Source organism: Dendrobates tinctorius, unplaced genomic scaffold, assembly GCF_039654945.1.
Source record: "Dendrobates tinctorius isolate UK_male_01 unplaced genomic scaffold, ASM3965494v1 ptg000029l, whole genome shotgun sequence".
Taxonomy (NCBI): Eukaryota; Metazoa; Chordata; class Amphibia; order Anura; family Dendrobatidae; genus Dendrobates; species Dendrobates tinctorius.
In genome coordinates this window covers 18,940,647-18,961,319 of record NW_027361697.1, presented here as the reverse complement: position 1 = coordinate 18,961,319, position 20,673 = coordinate 18,940,647, and the positions used below count along the sequence as shown (strand labels likewise).

Below are 20,673 nucleotides of genomic sequence, written 5' to 3'. Positions count from 1 at the left end.
ACGGCAAACTAGGGCACACAAATCACCGCATTAACAGACGGAGCTATTTTTCTGAAGTATTGCGGTATATATTTCAGTCAAAAAACGGAGGTGCTTGCATGAAAAAACGTGAATATTTCAATGTGAATTGAAAAAAGAAGTATGCAGTACTCACCAATATAGCTGAAAAACTGTGCGTCTTTATTTACTCAAATCGCGAAACGGCCGTTGTCCGGCACCTCCCTCCCCTAGCATTCCTCTAACGTCCTGCATGTCCACATATCTATTGATGGAATTCACGTGAAATAAAGACGCACAGTTTTTCAGCTATATTGGTGAGTGCTGCATACTTCTTTTTTCATTTCATATTGAAATATACATTTACAGATTGAAACTGTAAGAATTACTGATTAGTCAGGTATTTAAGGGAAACACCTACCCGACTTCTCTGAGATGTGTGAAGCCCCAATGATGAGCCATTGTCTACATCTCCCATAAGGAAATCGGAAACACTGCAGAGAAGATAGAAAGGAGGCAGTTACATTACTAGTTGAAGAAGGGGAAAAGGTATGACTTATGTATATGAAGAAAATGTTGAAAAAACAAAATAAGTATGTACACCCATAGAGATAAGTTATGTGACACAATTCTATGTCTGCACACCAATAAGTGGAGCTTCGGAGAGCACCGACACGTGTATACTTATAGTGCTCTATGAATAAACGGTATGGTATAAACTTCAGTTGCTTTTCACCCTTTTTTGGCCCTGTCACACTTGCTAACTTTTCAATAATGTGGTCTATCCCTTTAGGCGATGTCCATCCACATCTCTTCCACACCCCCTGAACCTGATCATGAATGCCACCATGAAACCAGCTTGTCGGAAGACTTCGTTGGCGCCCAGTAGATTTGCCAACTAAGGCGGCTGTAATGTCTTGAAGATGATTTTTGGCCTTTGTGGCTTATTTCTGCAGGTGGCTGCTCACGGGACGTATTGTTGTTGACCAGTCATCTGGTTCCCTCAAAGCCTCCATCAGTGTATGACCGTGGAACCAACAATTTCTTTGCCCCTTTGATCTCCGTGTGCGAGCCCACACACTTGTACTTACACGTTACCGAAGGTGAAGGCTAAAGTGTCAATGGATGTGAAGATTTCCCCAAGTTGCTCCCTCCTGTTCTCTTCATTAATGTTCTTGAAGTTCACAGCTAGAGGAAAACAAAAAGAAAAAAAGTAAAATCACGCCATTCATTAACAAAAATAATGCAAATTAACTTTTTGAATCTTATTTTAGACTTTATGATTGTGACACAGGTACTTTATAGCTCACATTAGCCGCTGTATCTATGCAATTTACTCATCGTTACATGACTACACAATGAATACTTGCATCACACTTATCTGTAGGATCATTGTACACAGGGCAAGGTATCAATAAGATCAGTGAGGTTTTCATTTTTATTAGCTTACAATTTGCCAATTCACAATACCCTAATGGCAAGAGGCAGGCTCCTACGTCAGCTTAAAGGGAGTCTGTCGTCACAGAATGACTGTTCAAACCAAGTACAGGCGCATCATTGTGGGGCGATATATTAGACACCTTCCCTCCTGCTTGTTTTTCCTGTCTCCCCCCTCCTTCTTTGATTGGCTCTGGCTTCATAGAGCGGGAAGGTTCATTTAAATATTTGTCTCCGCCCTGATGCACCGAGCACCTGTGTTTGAAGTCATTCTGTGCCGACAGAATCCCTTTAATGTATGGTTCTGTTTTACAACCCCATTATTCATCCTCCTGTACCTCCAGGAGGGCCAGTCCAACCCCACATTCACATTTATTTACAGTAGATCTCACCATACCATGTGCCTGGGACCTGCCAACTCTTCCCCTCCGGAATATTGGGAGATAGGAGGATTTAGCAGCTGGAACTTAAATACCAGATATTTTGTCCAGGTAGATAATCTGCTGCCAGAGTGCAGATTTACTCCAGCCAACCGGCGGCACTAAAGGGCTGCCAATCAGCAATGTGTTTGCCAAACGTTGGAGGTTTAATAGTCGTTGAGGCAGACAGAACGTGTGTCAGAGGAGCACAAAACGATCAGTGCTAGGTGGTTCTGTGTGCACACAGGCCAACATTGTTCCCAGTACAGGAGTTCCCGTTAGCCATTTATAAGGGGCAGATGGGAGAGATGGCATCTTCCAAAAGCAGTTTGTCACTTATCTCATGTGTAGGGCGGGCTAGTCTCCCCATACACATTAGACTAATGCCAGCAGGTTTGGCCGACAGGCTCTCTTGTAAGGGGGTCCCTAGAACTTTTTTTTTTTTTTTAACCAGTGAAAATAGAACTCTGGTATGTCAAGATTTCACATGGGCAATGTCCGAAGATTGCTTTCTGGTAGAGAACACTAGCACTTTGCATAACAAGCGTTCCGGTGTATGGGAGGCAGCCGAGATGGCTGACAAAGAATCATTCATCCAATGGGTGTAATGTGTGATCCCGCTCTGTCTACTTTAATGGGACTAGGAATGTAGTGGATGGAGCAGGGGTCACACATTACATACACTCCACTGACCACTATATCTAATCCCACTACTCAGAGCGCTGTGTTGTGAATTCCCTTTCTCAGAGTTCTGAGCCGAAGCTCTCTCTGGTGGTTACTGAGAGTAGTGGAGCTGGCCAGGTTGATGGAAGTTCCCCACCTGACGATAATTGGGAACCTGGGATTACTGGCTGGGAGCATATAATTGAGCTGGTTGCTCTTGGAGGTTGCTGGTGATTTCCTCCTTGTGCATTTGGAGTTCTTTTGTCCCCTGCCTGATCTGCATGGTTCAGTTAAGTGATTATTTTGCTAATCCTTTGCATCTAATCTGGTTGTGCCTTTTTTTTGCTTTCCACTTTGTTGCTAGGGTTCAGCGTGCTCCCTGCTGGGGGCAGCGCTGGGCCCTGCTTCATATGTTACAGCTTGTTCAGTCCCCTGTTATGTTAGTATCTTTTTGCTTTGATTCCAGTTTATACCAGAGTGCTGATCTAGCGGGGGTGAGGTTGTGTGGCCTCAGGGTTTTTTTGTATATCAGAAGTGCTGGACTTTTTTAGGGTTTTGTGCGTGATTGCAGACAGTATCTTTTCTGTTCTGTCCTCTCCTGTCTAGACAGCTTGGACCCCACCGTTTGCTCAGTCTGTTCTCTGCCTGTGTTTGTCTCACCGACAATATATGTTTGGGGGCTGTCTATTCCTTTGGGAATCTGCTCCGGGGCAGTTTAGATTTCATCTTTCTGTCTTTATGCTTAGTTAGTCCTCCGGCTGTGATGAAGCTTCTAGGGCATCGTAGGAACGCGCCACGGCTACGGCTAGTTGTGTTGATAGGGGATCAGGGGTCTGCAATCCACTTAGTTACCAACCTCTCTGGTCTTCTGGTGGCTTAGCCTGTTCCTGCCATCCTACTCGGTGACTCATTCATAACAGCGCTGTATGTAATACCAGCATGTTACTCTAATTGTGCAAGTGATACGCTCCACGTATCTAAACCCAGCTTATGACACAGCAAGCAACACTAAACGAATTGGTGCTGCCGGCCGGCCTCGGTAACACTGTACTTTTCAGTATCACTTTGCGGTCACCAACAAAATGGCTCTGTACTGTGATCCTAAACTTCATCCTTTCTTATCCTTTAAGAAACACCTAGAAGGGGTGGAGAGTAGTGATATCACACACACGTGATCACACCCCGCCCACATTTACTGCAGTCGTAAAGTGAGCTAGTTGTACACTAGGTTTTCGTGGCAAATTTCAGCAGCTGCTCTCCCTAGTGTTTAAACGTGGAAAATATTAAACTTTCACATTTTTCATTTTATACTCCACTAAAAAACAAGTTATTATATTCTTTGCAAAAAATTAAAACATTAATTTCAACTGATCGGAACAAAAAAAAAAAATCACGACAGCTTCTCTTTAAAAGATACCAAGACACAAAACATATATGATTAAAACCTTAAAAAAGACCTGTCAGCCAAATTATTAGGCTCTGATAAGGAACCAGTTGTCCACAATTGACTACCTATGCCAGTACCACTGGCAAATAGTGCAAGGACCTGGCAGGGTGCGATAAACCAATAATAAATTGAAACAATCTCATCCAATTCCGGTCCACACACAGGAGGCTTTAACGCTGTCCGATACAGCTAAGTCCTCCGCTCAGGCTGCCATATCCCGTGATGAATCCCTGGATGGGATGAAATGCGTCAGAAGGTGGACAATTTCTTTTGGCTGGCATCGGGAGGCGGTTTTTTAGCTGGCACCTATACCTTCTACCCATGATATGGACATCTGTACAGTTGCTGTATACCCACAGGATCCACATGAGTGTCTGAAGACCCTTGCCAAAGATCCTAATGGGGACCGGAATTGGGTGAGATTCTAAGGTTCTAATCACATGTTTTGTTGTGTCTTGGTATCTTTTAATGGTTTATTAAAAGTTAAGTTTTAATTCCCATGTTTTGCTGAAATCATTCTAATTCATCGTGTGGGATCACTAAATTTGTTTGTTTTTTGGTTAAAATCCAAATTGCCATCTCGCACCTTCCCTTTAAAGCGTATGGTGGTGCTTTAGTTTAGCTTTATTTACCCGAGAATATAAAACGCCTTTCGCCAAGTACTAAGTGAACAATCTAAAGACCACAAAGCAAACAATGTCAATTCTAGGACATGGACATTAGCCAAGAGCAAAGAAGACAATTCTAAGAATTACACAAGATCTTCTGACAATTACGTCGTTCTTTTCTCCCCCGAAAAATAACTTTTTTGAGCATATTGTGTGAGATCAGTCTGAGTATTTAGAAATCTGCTCTCGGCACAGCACATCTCCCCTCACTTTCCAGAGCGGCTGTCAAATTTTCAGTAACTGAACCATCAACAGTGACCATAATGCAACCATAGAAAAGCAGCAAGAACACAACTGGTGATTACAGGAGGTAATGGTACTTATGTATAAAGAAAAAAAAACTTCAATCGCCCAGGTTATTTCAGCAGTTTCTGAAAAGTTGGCGCAAGGTGCATGCACACAATATACCCATACATCAAATGTACTCTTAAGAGTAAAATTAAATGTAATTGCCCCTCTGTCAGTAGGGCACAGCAATATGATACATTCCCTTGGCAACATGAGTTAATAGCCTGTTAATCAAGTTAGCGAAGAAAAATAAAGCCTTTGTATCACTTGAAGGACACTTTCAGAGGGGCTTTTAATCCTGTAAAAGTGACTCATGCCATGTTACAATAGGTTGTTACCCTTCCCACCATATTCTCTAAAGATTCCTCTTTAAAGTGTCAGCAGACTTGCCATTGTGTCAAAGACTGCAGGTCATCGAAAGTAAGGAACCTAGAGAAAAGCTAGAGAAAAGAAGTGGACATCTCCACCCACCCAGACCTACAGAAACTATACTAGGGGAATTGGGAAGATGCCGAAACACCAACTAGGAAAAATTTTAAAAAAAATGATATCATGAGTATTTTATACCTGGAAAATTTAGGCAAAAAGGTATGTTCATTGCTACCAATCTTTCATCTTCTAAAATGTCAAGATTTGGCAGAAGGGTATTAACACTGGTGACCAGTCCAGAGGTCAATGGTAGTTGCAAAAAACCTCCTGTGATAATGCACATCAGGTCAGATTAATTTTAGATATACCGGTAATAAAGTTTTTATTATTAGTTTAAGATGTTCATTGTTACTAATCTTTCATCTTCAAACATGTCAATAAGATTTGACTGAAGGGTATTAACACTGATAACCAGTCCAGAGGTCAATGGTAGTTGAAGAAAACCTCCTGTGATAATGCACATCAGGTCAGATTAATTTTGGATATAATAAAAACATGGTTTTATTATTAGTGTAAGATGTTCATTGTTACTAATCTTTCATCTTCTAACATGTCAATAAGATTTGGCAGAAGGGTATTAACACTGGTGACAAGTCCAGAGGTTAATGGTAGTTAGAAAACCTCCTGTGAGAATGCACATCAGGTCAGAATAATTTCGCATGTAAAAATAAAGTAGTCTTCGATTTATAATCACAGCTTTGCTTGGACATTTTTGCTCAGATCATAGTGCATCCAAATATTGTTAATTTCACATCTGGCATTGTTCTGCCTTTGGAAAATGATGGTGACTGATCCATTTCTTACAGGGCAGTAATGTTGCACAATTTACCTCACTGATTACTATAGGGCCTGTGGGATTTTTTTTTCATCGTGCCTTCCCTATATTAGGCATAAAGCTGCACTACATTTGTGGAATCGGCAGAATGGAGCCTGCAACGCAGAAGTTAACAGGGCCTATATAATAAAGATCGCAGTAGTTCTAAACCGAATAAAAGGAAGGCTATCATCAGGACACAACCTATTGCTTATATCAGGTTTGTGTGTCATGTATTTTTTTTGGTAATTTTTTTCTATATCACAATCTTTATTAAAATTGAGTCATCTAAAGGTACTGTCACACTTAGCGATGCACCAGCGATCCCGACCAGCGATATGACACGGTCAGGATCGCTGGTACATCGCTAAGTGGTCGCTAGTGAGCTGCCACACAGGCAGATCTCACCAGCGACATCGCAGGGGTCGGGGGTCGCTACTTACCTGTCAGATGAGGCGATCCTGACATCCTCCTGCCCGGCTCCACGCGTCGCCACAGGAGGAAGCTGACGACGAGAAACGGCCCAGGACGTTCTTGCGCGATCAGCGATAACCAGCATGGGAGCGGTCGGAGGTAAGTATCAGACACAGCGATATCGCTAGCAATATCGCTATAACGTCACAAAAACCAGTGACGTTATAGCGATATCGCTTAGTGTGACAGGCCCTTTACAATTCTCAATGACCACTGGGGCTTTTTCTTAGGGGCCCCTCACACATAGCGAGATCGCCAATTTTGTGACGCACCAGCGATCTTGCCGTGTGTGACATGCATCAGCCAACGGCCCCCCCCCGCCGGGTATCGCTGATCGTGCAGGAATGTCCTGGGCCTTTTTTTGATCATTGGTCTCCCGCTGGCCAGTACGCATCGCTGCGTGTGGCAGCAGGAGAGCAACAATCAGAGAGCTCCCAGCGCTGTAAGCAGACGCTGGGAGCTGGTATCCAAGGTAAATATCGGGTAACCAAGTGTGCGCGGCACTTAGTTACTCGCTGTGTACCTTGGATACCAGCGTGCTCGCGCTAGGAGCTGGTATCCAAGGTAAACAGCGGGTAACTAAGGGCCGCGAGCGCTTAGTTACCCGATATTTACCTAGGATATCAGCTCTCAGCACAAGCACGCTGGTATCCAAGGTACACAGCGGCTAACTAAGCGACGAGCGTGCTTAGTAATGCCGGTTTCACATTAGCGCTTTTTAAGCGCACGCACGGCCGGGGGTAGCTCCGCCCCCGAGCCGGCTCTCTGCCTGGCGTGCCCGCCCCTTGCTTGTAGCGCCGCCTCCTAGCGGACAGCGGCGCCTGCGATCGGCGCACCCTATCTTTAGCATAGGGTGCGCAGATCGTGCGCAGGCCGTGCGCTAGTTGCGCTTTGACCTGCGCTGCGCACTTTTGACGGTGCGCCGTGCGCGCCAAAATCGAACTTTTCGGATTTTGGCGCGCACGGCGCACCGTCAAAAGTGCGCAGCGCAGGTCAAAGCGCAACTAGCGCACGGCCTGCGCACGATCTGCGCACCCTATGCTAAAGATAGGGTGCGCCGATCGCAGGCGCCGCTGTCCGCTAGGAGGCGGCGCTACAAGCAAGGGGCGGGCACGCCAGGCAGAGAGCCGGCTCGGGGGCGGAGCTACCCCCGGCCGTGCGTGCGCTTAAAAAGTGCTAATGTGAAACCTGCTTTACCCGATATTTACCTTGGATACCAGCGTCCTCGCTGGTCCTGATCGCTGGTGTGTCTGTCTGTTTGGCAGCTCACCAGCGATCATGTAGCAATGCACCAGCTATCCTGACAAGGTCATTGTCGGGATCGCTGGTGCATCGTTTGGTGTGACGGGACCCTTAAGGGCATGTCACACTAAGAGATATCGCTAGCAATATCGCTATAACTTGTGACGTTATAGCGATATTGCTAGCGATATCTCTGTGTCTGATACTTACCAGCGACCCGCTCCCCCGCTGGTTATCGCTGATCGCGTGAGAACGTTCAGGACTGTTTCTCGTCGTCAGCTTCCTGTGGCGCTTCCTGCTGTGAGGACGAGCGACGCGTGGAGCCGGGCGGGAGGACGCAGGATCTCCTGGTGTGACAGGTAAGTAGCGATCCCCGTCCCCAGCGATGTCGCTAGTGAGATCTGCCTATGTGGCAGCTCACTAGCGACCACTTAGCGATGTACCAGCGATCCTGACCGCGTCATATCGCTGGTCGGGATCGCTGGTACATCGCTAAGTGTGACAGTACCTTAAGACTCATACTTCCTGTCCAAGAAGAGTTTACAGCAGTTTCCTTATCAGAGGCAGGATTAAAACCTCTTGACACAGCTGATAATACAGCATTCACCAATAACAATAGGCGTGGTCATAGCTGACCATGCTCCCACTTCCGTCACCAGTAACCTTTCCAAACACTCGTTCGATGTCACAATACAAAAGATATGGTCCAAGTCTTGAAGATCTGAAGCCTCTTTCACTCCAGCTCTATTACTGCCTAGTGCTGCCACCTTCTGATGGCTTCTATGCTGTGCGACTTCAGGCAAAGGAGGCGTCAGTCAAGCAGAAGGTAGTGGTGCTGGCCGGGGAATAGAGATGGAGTGGCGGAGGCTTCAGATCTTCAAATAGCTCTTCAGACTCATTTGCATATCAATTGAAACACTGATTTCTCAGTAATGGAGGAACGGACTAACCATGTAAAAGTATTGCTGGAATTTTTTCTTTACAGGTATTCCCAAGATCCTCATACACATTAAAGTTGGTCAATTGGTCCAGTCTGATCAAAAGTACAGGTTTGTCCATCTAATCTAAGGTGTCTGGCTAGGTTCTTCAGGCTGAAATCCAACATCCTTTCCTTTCAACTGTAGGGAAATCCCACCTTCCCCGAAACAGTCAGATAGAACTAGAATTCAGAGGGTTTAGCCAACATTTATCTAATACGTACGGCCTCCATTACCTTGTATCTGATCAGTTTCGATACAAGAACGTCCAAGAAAAAAATTGGAATGCAACATCCTACTGAACCAACAAGGTCATCTAGTTGTTGACAGCGAGGAACAATGCCATAAGACATGAGAATAGCAAAGAAATACAAAGCTAAACCAAGAAAAAGAAATAACTCAACAACCCGAGAAGTAAAAAGAACTTGTGACATTCTTATGGAGACACCGATGGGATCTTCCTACACTACACAAAACCTTGTGACATTACAAGAAAGCCGGCCTTCCTTTCCTGTACTCGCATCTGTTTTAGTAAAACCATTGTATTCATGAGTTGCGTTTACCAGGGCGGTGCTCAGGGGCCTATGGAGAATAAACAAGACATATGCACCTAAATATACCCGGGTGGCGGGAGCGGCAGAGAAAGAAAAGGATGCTTTTTCGAGCACAACATTATTTTTTTTCAGTTTGTAAAGCTTATTTTCACTATGTGGACTTTGATGTTGTGTTTGTTAAAAATTGACTTGATAAAAGTTGTAAAACTGGTCCTGTAAATTTACCAGGCTCGATGAGCGCTCTGGTATTTTTAACTTGTTTATGAAGGAGCTTGCCTGTAGAAAATTACAAATTTGTTGCCAGATTTATGGGTAGACGTTAAAACAAATGCACTTTCAGAAAACACTAGACCTGTCAACATCCAGATCACCAATTGATCAAAATGTTTGAGACCTCCACCGATCACTAGAAAGGAGGGGCAGAAGTCATTCGCAAAGTTCAGCTGTCCTCCACATGAACCTACTTTCTTCTCCAGTCTTGGAGGAGGAGAGCAGCAATGCAAAAGGAGTTCCACATCCTGGACCCCTCCCATCAAAACTTTCAAAATCTTTTCTGGGAGCGCAATTATATTTTAGGATTGCGAAGAAATTCATGAGGAGTGCAAGAAATTTTGCAATATCTCTTCAAAACATTTCACCGAGAATCACAGTATACGCTTATCTTTTTCTAGGCTAAAATCTATACTTTGTCTCTGCAAACGCTGCTTCTTGTGGAATATCCTGACATATCCTCAAGAATCTTAGCCAAGGAGATCATTAAGGATGATCGTGCTTGTGTCTCATCATCTTCCCACACGACAGGTTGGTGCCGCCACTGCCACTCCGAAGGGTTCAACTCTATTTCAAACACTTTACTGTATTTTGGCCGTACAATCAACTGTCCATACACTAGACCTGTGTTCCCTAACTTCAATCCTCAAGAGCCACCAACAGGTCATGTTTTCGGGATTTCCTTAGTATTGCCCAGGTGATAATAGCATCACCTGGACAAGCAAGAGTTCTATCACCTGTGCGAGGCTAATAAAATACTGAAAACATGATCTTTTGGGGGTTCTTTAGGACCGGAGTTGGGGGAACACTGCACTAGGCCATGTATAGGAAACAAACAAGGAGAAAGTCGGCACCATTCAACCTGTGTGTGTGTGAACTTCTTAAACCAAACTGGACTGAGCAATCAAGCCTGGAGGTAACAGGCACTCACAAGATGCAAACATGTATATAGTTAGAAAAAGCAGTGGCACTGACCGCTCCTATAAAATCCAATGTCTTTTTTCAGAAAAACATGTAAAACTGGCTGCGGAGAGGGAAGGAACTCATGTGCGAGATGATAGTTTCACGCATTTCTGCTCTTCTACTGGTTCTGGAATGGTCCTCTCTGCAGCCAGTTTTAAACATGTTTTTTCTGAATAAAGACATTGGATTTTAAAGGACCGGTGAGTGCCACTACTTTTTCTTCCTATATACATGTTTAGACCATGTATAGCTTATTGAAAAGTAAAGATGGAGAATTATAATAATAATAATAATAATAATAATCTTTATTTTTATATAGCGCTAACATATTCCGCAGCGCTTTACAGTTTGAACACATTTTCATCACTGTCCCCGATGGGGCTCACAATCTAAATTCCCTATCAGTATGTCTTTGGAATTATCATAGGTTTATGAAAAAATAGATCCATAGTACCAAGAACAGTAAAACTAAATATTGGATCATTATTCTGGCAAGCAGTTCAAAGCAAATTAATGAAAAATACAAATCGGGATTCTACCTAAAAAGTTGTTGTTTTGTAATTATGAAACTTTCTTGATGTCTTTTCTAAAGGAGAGGACAGGAAGATTAATTGTTTGATGAATTATTTATTAGCAGAATACATTTTCACAAGTGAGTGTGAGGTCCGATTGAATACGATGGGAGGGTCGAGACACCGACACGTAGCTCTGCGAAATGAGAAAACAACAGGAGGAAGACTGGAAGGGGATGGAAGTGAGCTGGGTAAAAACTCCAGCTGTAGTAGTGGTCCTAGTTTAATCTGTACCCGGTGGAGACATTTACATGGTCTTAATCTGCTTTTCCACCAGCAGCATACTGATCGCTGGCCTCCATAGGCTTCAACAGCTCTTCTTTATGAAGATTGAGTCTTATCCCCAATTGCCCTATTCAGCTCAAGTAGTTGTCATTATTTGGTCAGACTTGCCACCCTCTCCCTCAGAACATCTAGTATCTAGTACACGTATGGACGACTGAACTGGAAAGAAAACTCCTTTGTACTGACTAATTGAGACTGGAAAACGAGAAGATTTTTAGTATTTTGTTATGCAAAATAGTTGGGGATTTTTTTTTTTTGGTCAGTTACCAAAACTGCATATTATGAGTGGGTGTGTACAGTATATATTATACATTCACTAGTTTACGGCATATTTTGAGTCCTGCTTTTTCAGATTAATCAGATACAAAGTGAATGAGGAGAAAAAAGTCATTTAGGCTGTGTGCCCACGTTGCGTTTAAGCGTTTCCGCAGCGCTTTTAGACACGCGTTTCTGCTGCGGAAACGCTTAAGAAAAGCATCCCATGGAAACATAATTGAATCCGCACAGGTTGTGCTATTGGTCATTAATTTTGCGGAAACGCACGCGTTTCCGCATACATTCAGTTGTATTGAAAAAACGCATGCTAAAATGCTTGACAAAAGCGCTTCATAAAACGCATGTGTTTTCACGGGAAGAGGGTGTGCGTTTCCGCTCAGGAATATTCTGCATGAAAAACGCTACGTGGGCACATAGCCTAAAACCAAATCAATATTTGCTGTGATCGCCATTTGCCTTCAACTCAGAATCAATTTGTCTAGGTACACATGCACAAAGTCAGGGATTGGTAAGCATGAAGTTAGGGCTACATGGCGAAGTTGGGCGAAACACCAATGTTTGCTACACGTCACTGCAACATCATAGTGCAATACTAGTGAATGGGGTCCTTTTTGCTCCTTCCCCTGCCCAGGGGATGTGGTATGATCAGACCATGTTCCTGACACCGTCATTACATAGTACACAGCAGAGGCACATTTATAAGGTTCTCTCAGCACAGGAACATTTTATTTAAAACACATCCAATTGTGGAAGTTATTATTATTCCAAGATCTATTGATTAAAATGAACTTTTGTGCGTGAGAACATCCCTTTAAAAATATGTGTGCTAATGACCATGACTGTATCATGTAATCAACATCTGAAAGGTGTAATCTATCGTTCGTTTTTTTTGGAGATGGAAGCTGCAGATGTGAAAACACGAAAGCTCCTCACAATGAATGGAGGTCTCCACCCTAAGTCTAGCACCCAAAGATTGTATACCAACAGAAAGGAGGGTGGTTGAGGCTTGATAAGCATCCAAGCCACCATCATGGATGAAACAAGGAGTATCCAGGAATACATCAGAAGAATGACGCTAGAAGATGAGATTCTGAGAGAAAGCCTAAAGGCCCCGTCACACTAAGCGACTTACCAGCGATCCGGACACCGATATCAAGGTGTCAGGATCGCTAGTAAGTCGCTATGTGATCGCTGGTGAGCTGTCACACAGACAGCTTCACCAGCGATCAACACAGCGATGCCGAGCGCCCAGCATCGCTGGCCATCGCTGTAAAAAATAGAACCAAAATAAAAAATATTGTTATTCTCACCTTCCGACGTCCCGTTCAGCCATCCTTCCTCTCTCCACGCTCTGGTCCCAGTGATCCTTTGCACGAATGACCGCGAGATGTCACGGTCTCGAGGGATAACAAAGTCTCGCGGTCATTCGTGCAAAGGATTACTGGGACCGGAGCATGGAGAGAGGCAGGATGGCTGAACGGGACGTCGGAAGGTGAGAATAACTATATTTTTTATTTTTTTTATTATTTTTTACACCTGATCGCTGGTCTCCCGCCTGTCACACACAGCGATGCGTGCTGGCCAGCGGGAGACCAGCGACCAAAGAAATGTCCAGAGGTTTCTTCCAGCGATCCCAGCAGGGGGGCCGGTCGCTGATCGCTGTCACACACAGTGATCTCGCTGGTGAGATCGCTGTTACGTCACAAAAGTTGTGACTCAGCAGCGATCTCGCTACCGAGATCGCTTAGTGAGACGGGGCCTTAAGGCAGCAGCAACAACAGATCTGGAATGAAGAACAGGAACATGAAGTGCCATGGCAAGACAAGCCGCTGGATTGGATGTACCATCGACAAATAAAGGAAGTGGCTGACATGGAGAAATCCTACCAATGGCTGGAGAAAGCTGGACTCCGAGACAGCACAGAGGCACCAATCCTAGCTGCACAAGAGCAAGCACTAAGAACAAGATGCATAGAAGCAGGAATCTACCATACAAGACAAGACCCAAGGTGCAGACTATGCAAAGAAACCTCAGAAACCATCCAACACATAATGTCAGGATGCAAAATGCATGCAGGAACAGCGTATACTGATCGCCGCAACCAAGTAGCGGGAATTGTATACAGGAACATCTGCACAGCATATGGGTTAAGCCCCCCTAAGTCCAGGTGGGAGACCCCAGAGAAAGTGGTCGAAAATGAAAGGACTAAAATCCTGTGGGACTGCAAGATCCAGACGGATATGCAGGTGTTGGCTAACCAACCAGGCATTGTGATAGTAGACAAGCATCAGAAGACAGCAGTGATAATAGATGTGGCAGTGCCAAGTGATAGCAACATCAGAAAGAAGGAATGAGAAGCTGGAGAAATACCAGGGCCTCAAAGGAGAACTGGAGAAGATGTGGAAGGTGAAGGCAACAGTGATTCCAGTGGTAATAGGAGCACATGGAGCAGTGACCCCTAAGTTGGAAGAATGGCTGCAATAGATCCCAGGAGCGACATCTGAGCTCTCTGTCCAGAAAAGCGCAATGCTGGGAACAACTAAGATCCTAAATTTATTTTTAAATTATCAATATAAAAAATATATATATAAAATAGACAATTTCCAGCATGTCTGGTCAGAAATCTGTGCGTTCGACCAGCGTTACACAGGAAACAATGTCACAAGCATCATTCGTGGTAATAGGATCAGTGTAAGCGAGGTAAAACAGAATATCGATCCGCGTAGGACAAACCTTTCAGTCATGAACAGTTTGGCATTTTGGTGATGAACGGGTTAAAGGCTTAAAAAGGATTCAACTCTATTTTAGTAGCTGAATAGAAAAAAATAATTGGGGGGGGAAGAGTTAGTAATCCCTCGACCCCATTCTATTTCACAGCTGCATATAACCGTAAAGAAAACAGTACATTGCTAAAACAGCTTTTTATTCATTCCCACGAAGCCTTTAGCCCTGTGCATACTTCTCCAATAATGTGGCTTCCAGCAGGAAATGCATCGTTGCAGACGAGCTCGGCTCAGGCATCATACAATAGTCAGTTCTCTCAGGACACTTCCGTTCAAAAAATTTTCTGAAGACATAGCAAAAAAGAGGAACTAGGTTTGCTAGGGAAGTCCGAAAAAAATAAAACATTTCCAGTGTTCGACTTCTGTAATTGCAAAGACCACATGGATTTACAATGAATTGTGAAAAAAAGCTGTTGAAGAAACTCAACGCTCACTCATTCATGGGGTGAAATGATCTTCTGAGCAGTGCAAAAAGAAAATCATCACTCTCAGCGGTGCATCGTTCTGTCGAGAACCATGGGGCAGCCTATGAGCGCTGAGTGATCGCTCAGTGCGCATCATTTACTCTGGTCTGACTACGCTAACAGGTTATCAGTCTGTGCACGTTTACCGATTGATGGTCGAATTGTGCCGCTGGTCGGTCCGTGTAAACAGACCCTTAAAGTTGGCCCTTCACTAGTAATTTTCTCATGTAGCCATCCTTCCTGGTGCCTTCCAATTGCCTCCTCCGCTCAGATCTGCCTTTCCTTCTTCCTGCTTCCAAGATGGCGGCAGCGGTGGCATGGGAGTTCTGTGGTAAGTCTAAACCAAAGCTTTTCCACCTATCCCACAGTACAGGAGTGGCAGAGGAGCATGGATTAGACTTGCCACTGAACTCGCCATGCCACTGAAGTGGCCAATGTAGAAGCAAGACAAAAAGAGCACTGATCTAAGCAGAGGAGAGAGCAAGAGGCTGACGGACGAGGCGGCAGGAGGCAAGCGAACGGGGCAGTGGGAAGCAAGCGTGGGAGGCAGTGGGAAGCAAGCGTGGGAGGCAGTGGGAAGCAAGCGTGGGAGGCAGTGGGAAGCAAGCGCGAGAGGCAGCAGGAGGCAAGAAGGAGGCAGTGGGAAGCAAGCGGGGGAGGCAGCAGGAGGCAAGCGGGGGAGGCAGTGGGAAGCAAGCGGGGGAGGCAGTGGGAAGCAAGCGGGGGAGGCAGTGGGAAGCAAGAAGGCAATGGGAAGCAAGAAGGGGGCAGTGGGAAGCAAGCCGAGGAGGCAGTGGGAAGCAAGCGTGGGAGGCAGCAGGAGGCAAGAAGAAGGCAGTGGGAAGCAAGCGGGGGGAGGCAGCAGGAGGCAAGCAGAGGAGGCAGTGGGAGGTGAATGGAGGAGGCACTGGAAGGATTGTGAAGGAGGCAGCGGGAGGTGAGCAGAGAGCATCAAATAGGGCGACTGTACACGAGAATTTGATAAACCCTTCAGCCCTATTGTGGAGGGTCACTTTAACAAATGAAAATGATTGGAGTAGACTGAGGATCTATTTGGATTCTGCTCACATTGTTTCATACAAGACCTGAGCTGATGGTCCTTATAGAAACAGGACAGTCAAAATTCAGTAAAATTAATCAATTCTGATAACAGATTTTTGATGGCAAAAATCATCATATGAATGTGGAGGAGAGAATTCACATGGAGCAGAAATAAATCAGAATGGTTGCCATGTCAAGGTACAATTGTCCTGCAGGTAAATGACTGTCAACACCAGCATCATCAGCTAAGGGAGATCAGGATCAGTGTCGATAAGCTGACTGCCGATTGTCCGCACTGAAACAACTCCTTTAATACATGTGGACAGATTTTCATAGGTTGTGAACCCAGTTTTATCCCTCAAGAACACAACCAAGAGCATTGTCAGCCAGTTTCCAGCGCTCACCAAAGACATATCTGTTAGGCGTCAGATTTCTGCGTTTGCTCTGCAGGAATCCAGACCCTCACAATCTGCAGTCTCCTGCTGTTTATCTACTGCAGAGGAGATAGCCACTGGAGAGATTTGCTGCAAGGCAAAGTCCTTCTGTTCTCCTACTGAGCATGCTCATGGGACAATCTCCCATTGGAGATCGGGAGTCATGTGCTCAGGTCCTGCTCCAGATCTCATTGGTCCATCTTGGAGACGGTCCCGGCTGCTATAAAAAGTGCGCATGACCGTTCGGCCATGCGCTAGTATAGACTATACTTGCTATGTGTGAATGGTGATGGATGTATGACTCTGGTGACTGACTTATTATGAAACCCCTTCCCTCTGATATTACGCATGTGGATAGGGAATTAGTTTAGCAGTCAGCGCCAGTCAGTGGCAAGCCTTAAGCCACTGTGCACACCGCACCGCTACGCTAGCGTCCGACATTGCGCTTGCTTTCTAGCTTTGTCGTCGAGCGGCAGTGTCCTACGCCGCGTGCAGTTGCAGCCCTTCTTGGCGCTCGCAGAAGCGACGCCGCACACACGGTAGGTCTAGACGGACGCAGCTCCTCTGTCTTAGGTCCTGCTCCTGTGAGCAGATACCGTGTGTGCATTTACCTGAGGCCTGTGTCACTAACAGGCTCAGCGTTTTTGTATGTTTTTGTTGCGGCATCTGTGTGTGAACAGGGCCCGCTCGGCGCACTCCGGGTGAAGTTCAACCCGTGCGCATCATACCGCCATATAGCGAGTCTGCCATTACTCAGCAGCGGTTGTTACACCTACTGCACGGTGGACCCCGGGCGGCGAACACACTTCCTATATATAGTTAGTGCGTTCCGCCGTCCCTAACAATATCTGACACTACATTACAACCCAAGATCTGTGTGTGGTTTTGTATCATCATCTGACTTTTCATGGATTTAAGGCATCCAGATCCTGCTAGTTTTTATCTATGCATTAAAAAATTAATTCAGTATCTGTCTAGTACGAAACATTTTCTGCACACAGTAAATGATCTTTTAGGTGTCCATACACATTAGTGCAAAGTCAGAGGAACCTGCAGATTTCATGGTATATGTGTCCCCTGACTGTAGCTCAACTGATGTCAGAGGGAGGAAAAAAAAAAGGATGGGGAACACCAAAATTTGACAATTCATACACTTTTATTCTCATGGAAGATAAAGTTGCCAGCATCGGTATCTGACGCTCTCATCACTGAAAACACATCTTTACTCCTGTCAAGGTAACCAAATGAAATAAATTGGGCATGCGATAGCTATTTTTTTCCAACCCCACAAGATCAGGTGAAATCCGTGATAAATACTTGATAGACTATATGCACAAAAGTATTGAGACACACCAACTAATAGATTTCTCATTCCGTCCCATTCCCACAAGTACGGTACATAAAATCCAGCCCCTCAGGGGTCGGCCATGACTCCTTAGCTCCTTCCTGTGAATGGAAATCTTAATACTTCAGCACAAGACATTTTGGACAATTGTAGCTTCCAACTTTGTGGGAACAGATTGGGGAAGGCCCATTTTCTGTGCCCCATGACTTCCTCCAGTACACAAAGCAAGGTCCATACAGGCATTGTTGGGGGGGGGGGGGGGGGGGGGAAGTTTGGTGTGGAAGAACATGACCAGCCGCATAGAGCCCGGGCCTCATCTCCATCAAACACCTTTGGGATGAACAAGAAAGGAGACTGTGACGCTAATCTCCTCCAACATCAGTGTCTGATCTCACAAATGTTCTGGATGAATGGGCTAAAATTCTCACAGTCTCCTCCAAAATCTTGTAGAAAGTCTTCCCAGAAGAGCAGGAGCTGTTACAGCAACAAAGGAACCAACTCCGTACTAATGTCTAGGGATCTAGAATGGAGATCTCAAAAGTTCCAGTAGGTGCAATGTGGAGGGGGCAGAATATTTCTGTCCATACGTAGCATACTGTGAAAAATGAGGATGAATGAACTCATGGAGATCAACATTCAACACTGCGGAGACACCATCACATGTTTCTCAACGCAGTGATTCTAGGGCAATGCCCCACCCTTATGGGAAATATGTAAATATATGCAAAACACAAGCCGCGGAGACACCATCACGTTTCTCAATGCAAGCAATGACTAGCCAGGTCTTTCCCCGGGAGGGAACAACCACGGGAAGGGCAGTCTCCAATGAAGGAAACCACCTAAGCCAAAACATGGTATCCATCCACAAACAGCTGTTTCGGGGTATTGCCCCTCATCAGTGTGGAGTAGGAAACTGGCCAGTAGGAGCAATGCCTAGTAGAAGACTGTGAAAAATGAGGATGAATGAACTCATGGAGATCAACATCCAACACTGCGGAGACACCATCACATGTTTCTCAACGCAGTGATTCTAGGGCAATGCCCCCACCCTTATGCGAAATATGTAAATATATGCAAAACACAAGCCGCGGCGACACCATCACCATCCTTCATTGGAGACTGCCCTTCCCGTGATTGTTCCCTCCCGGGGAAAGACCTGGCTAGTCATTGCTTGCGTTGAGAAAAGTGATGGTGTCTCCGCGGCTTGTGTTTTGCATATACATACGTAGCATACGACACAAACAAAAAGTAAATATATATTGTATGGGTCATCTCTCTAATAGAGATGATCCATTGCATGTCACCATAGACGATGGGGGAAGGAAGGGTTCAGGGCCTGCGACTGACTCCTTTATATTCAGTCTGACATCTCTTTACAGGCTATGAAGAAGATTGTTGGAGGATTACCATATTCTTAGACAAACACTTTTCATTGTGCGTCCACGATTAGCCACTGGGTGACAGAGGTCGGTGTCACTGGATTACACTTAGATTATCACAGAAGTTTAAATTGGCCGCTGAATTAATTGCACTGGAAAAATGTAATTCATGCCAGATTAGTCAGTTCCTCTAAAACCACGACTACTCATCTTTGTCTGTGGAAGACCAACTCCCAGAAAGCTCAGGATAAACTTTAACAATTATTGATCCCGACCAACTCACTGTTTACGTCTCCCAGTGTCCACACTTAAATAAAAAAAGCTCATCAGTGTAAAATGAGAGTCAGTAATGAGCGGTCATGAAGAAGCGCTTAGGAAGCAGCCTAGGGGTGGACAGGATGTCGGGTCTCCACCGCAGCTCCAGCCGAGAACCTCCGATGGAAGATTGGAGCAATGAGAAAAAATGAAAAACGGTCTTAGGAGCACAGGAAAGAGACACAGACGAGAGATGGGGTTAAACCACAACGCGTTTCGACGGAGGATCAGTCTTCATCAGGTGGAAGTTCCATATGATGAAGACGGATCCTCCGTTGAAACGCGTTGTGATTTAACCCCATCTCTCGTCTGTGTCTCTTTCCTGCGCTCCTAGACCGTTTTTCATTTTCTCATCAGTGTAAAAAGTTCACACGAGCATATAAAAAAGGGTCCAATATACATCAAGTAAAAACGTGACGATTTCTGATTCTAATCTGTATGGTCATCAGTGTGGCCATCATGCACATGACATTCTTATACAACAGCAGTGAATAAAATTTCCAAATCCAAAAACCGTTCACAATGGATTCGTAAAAATAGGATGCTATAGGCTTGATCTGTATGTGAACTGATGTTTGGGGCATCTATAGGATTGAGAAGACTAGTGCATGCTGCATTTTTGCGATATGCTGACACTTGGAATCGCGAGAAAACGCAGCCACGGGGACTCAAACATATTTTTCGAACACGCCAAAGACACTCTGTTGTTAGCACACGGGCATGATCGGATGATACTTTATCCAAGCATGTTCGCTCATCACTAATCTGGACCTCAAATATTGATCCCAAGATGTTCTCCAAAAAGACATTTATTGACCGAGAAGCCCAAAACATGCCATGTGCCTGAGGGGCGCGACTGGAAAGGGTGTGTGTGGTGTATAATTTCCCATCTTGGAAAACACAATATACAAAAATTTAACACTCGATTGCACAAAGACAGAACGTCTACAGCAGCCATTTAATTCCAGACGTGGCCCACGAAAGCCATTATTTTCTAGTTTATACACGGCACGGCAATAGAGCTGTCCATTCAGATTAAAGAAAAAAAAAAGGGAATGTCCTCCCGTGTTCCCACGGAGCCTTTTGTAAAAAGGATGTAGTCATAAGTGAAGAATGTGGATTGCATTTTGCCTAAAA

At 44.9% G+C, this 20,673-nt stretch overlaps 1 protein-coding gene across 2 annotated transcripts in view; it reads right to left on the bottom strand.

The window, feature by feature from the left end:
- ARHGAP29 (Rho GTPase activating protein 29) overlaps positions 1-20,673 on the bottom strand; it is a 152,531-nt gene that overhangs the window by 43,063 nt on the left and 88,795 nt on the right. For both annotated transcript variants that reach the window (XM_073571413.1, XM_073571414.1), the window contains exons 4-5: positions 1,089-1,185; positions 419-491 (exon numbers count right to left, since the gene is read on the bottom strand). In XM_073571413.1, coding sequence (XP_073427514.1) covers positions 419-491; positions 1,089-1,185 — 170 coding nt within the window. The remainder of the gene's footprint in view (positions 1-418; positions 492-1,088; positions 1,186-20,673) is intronic.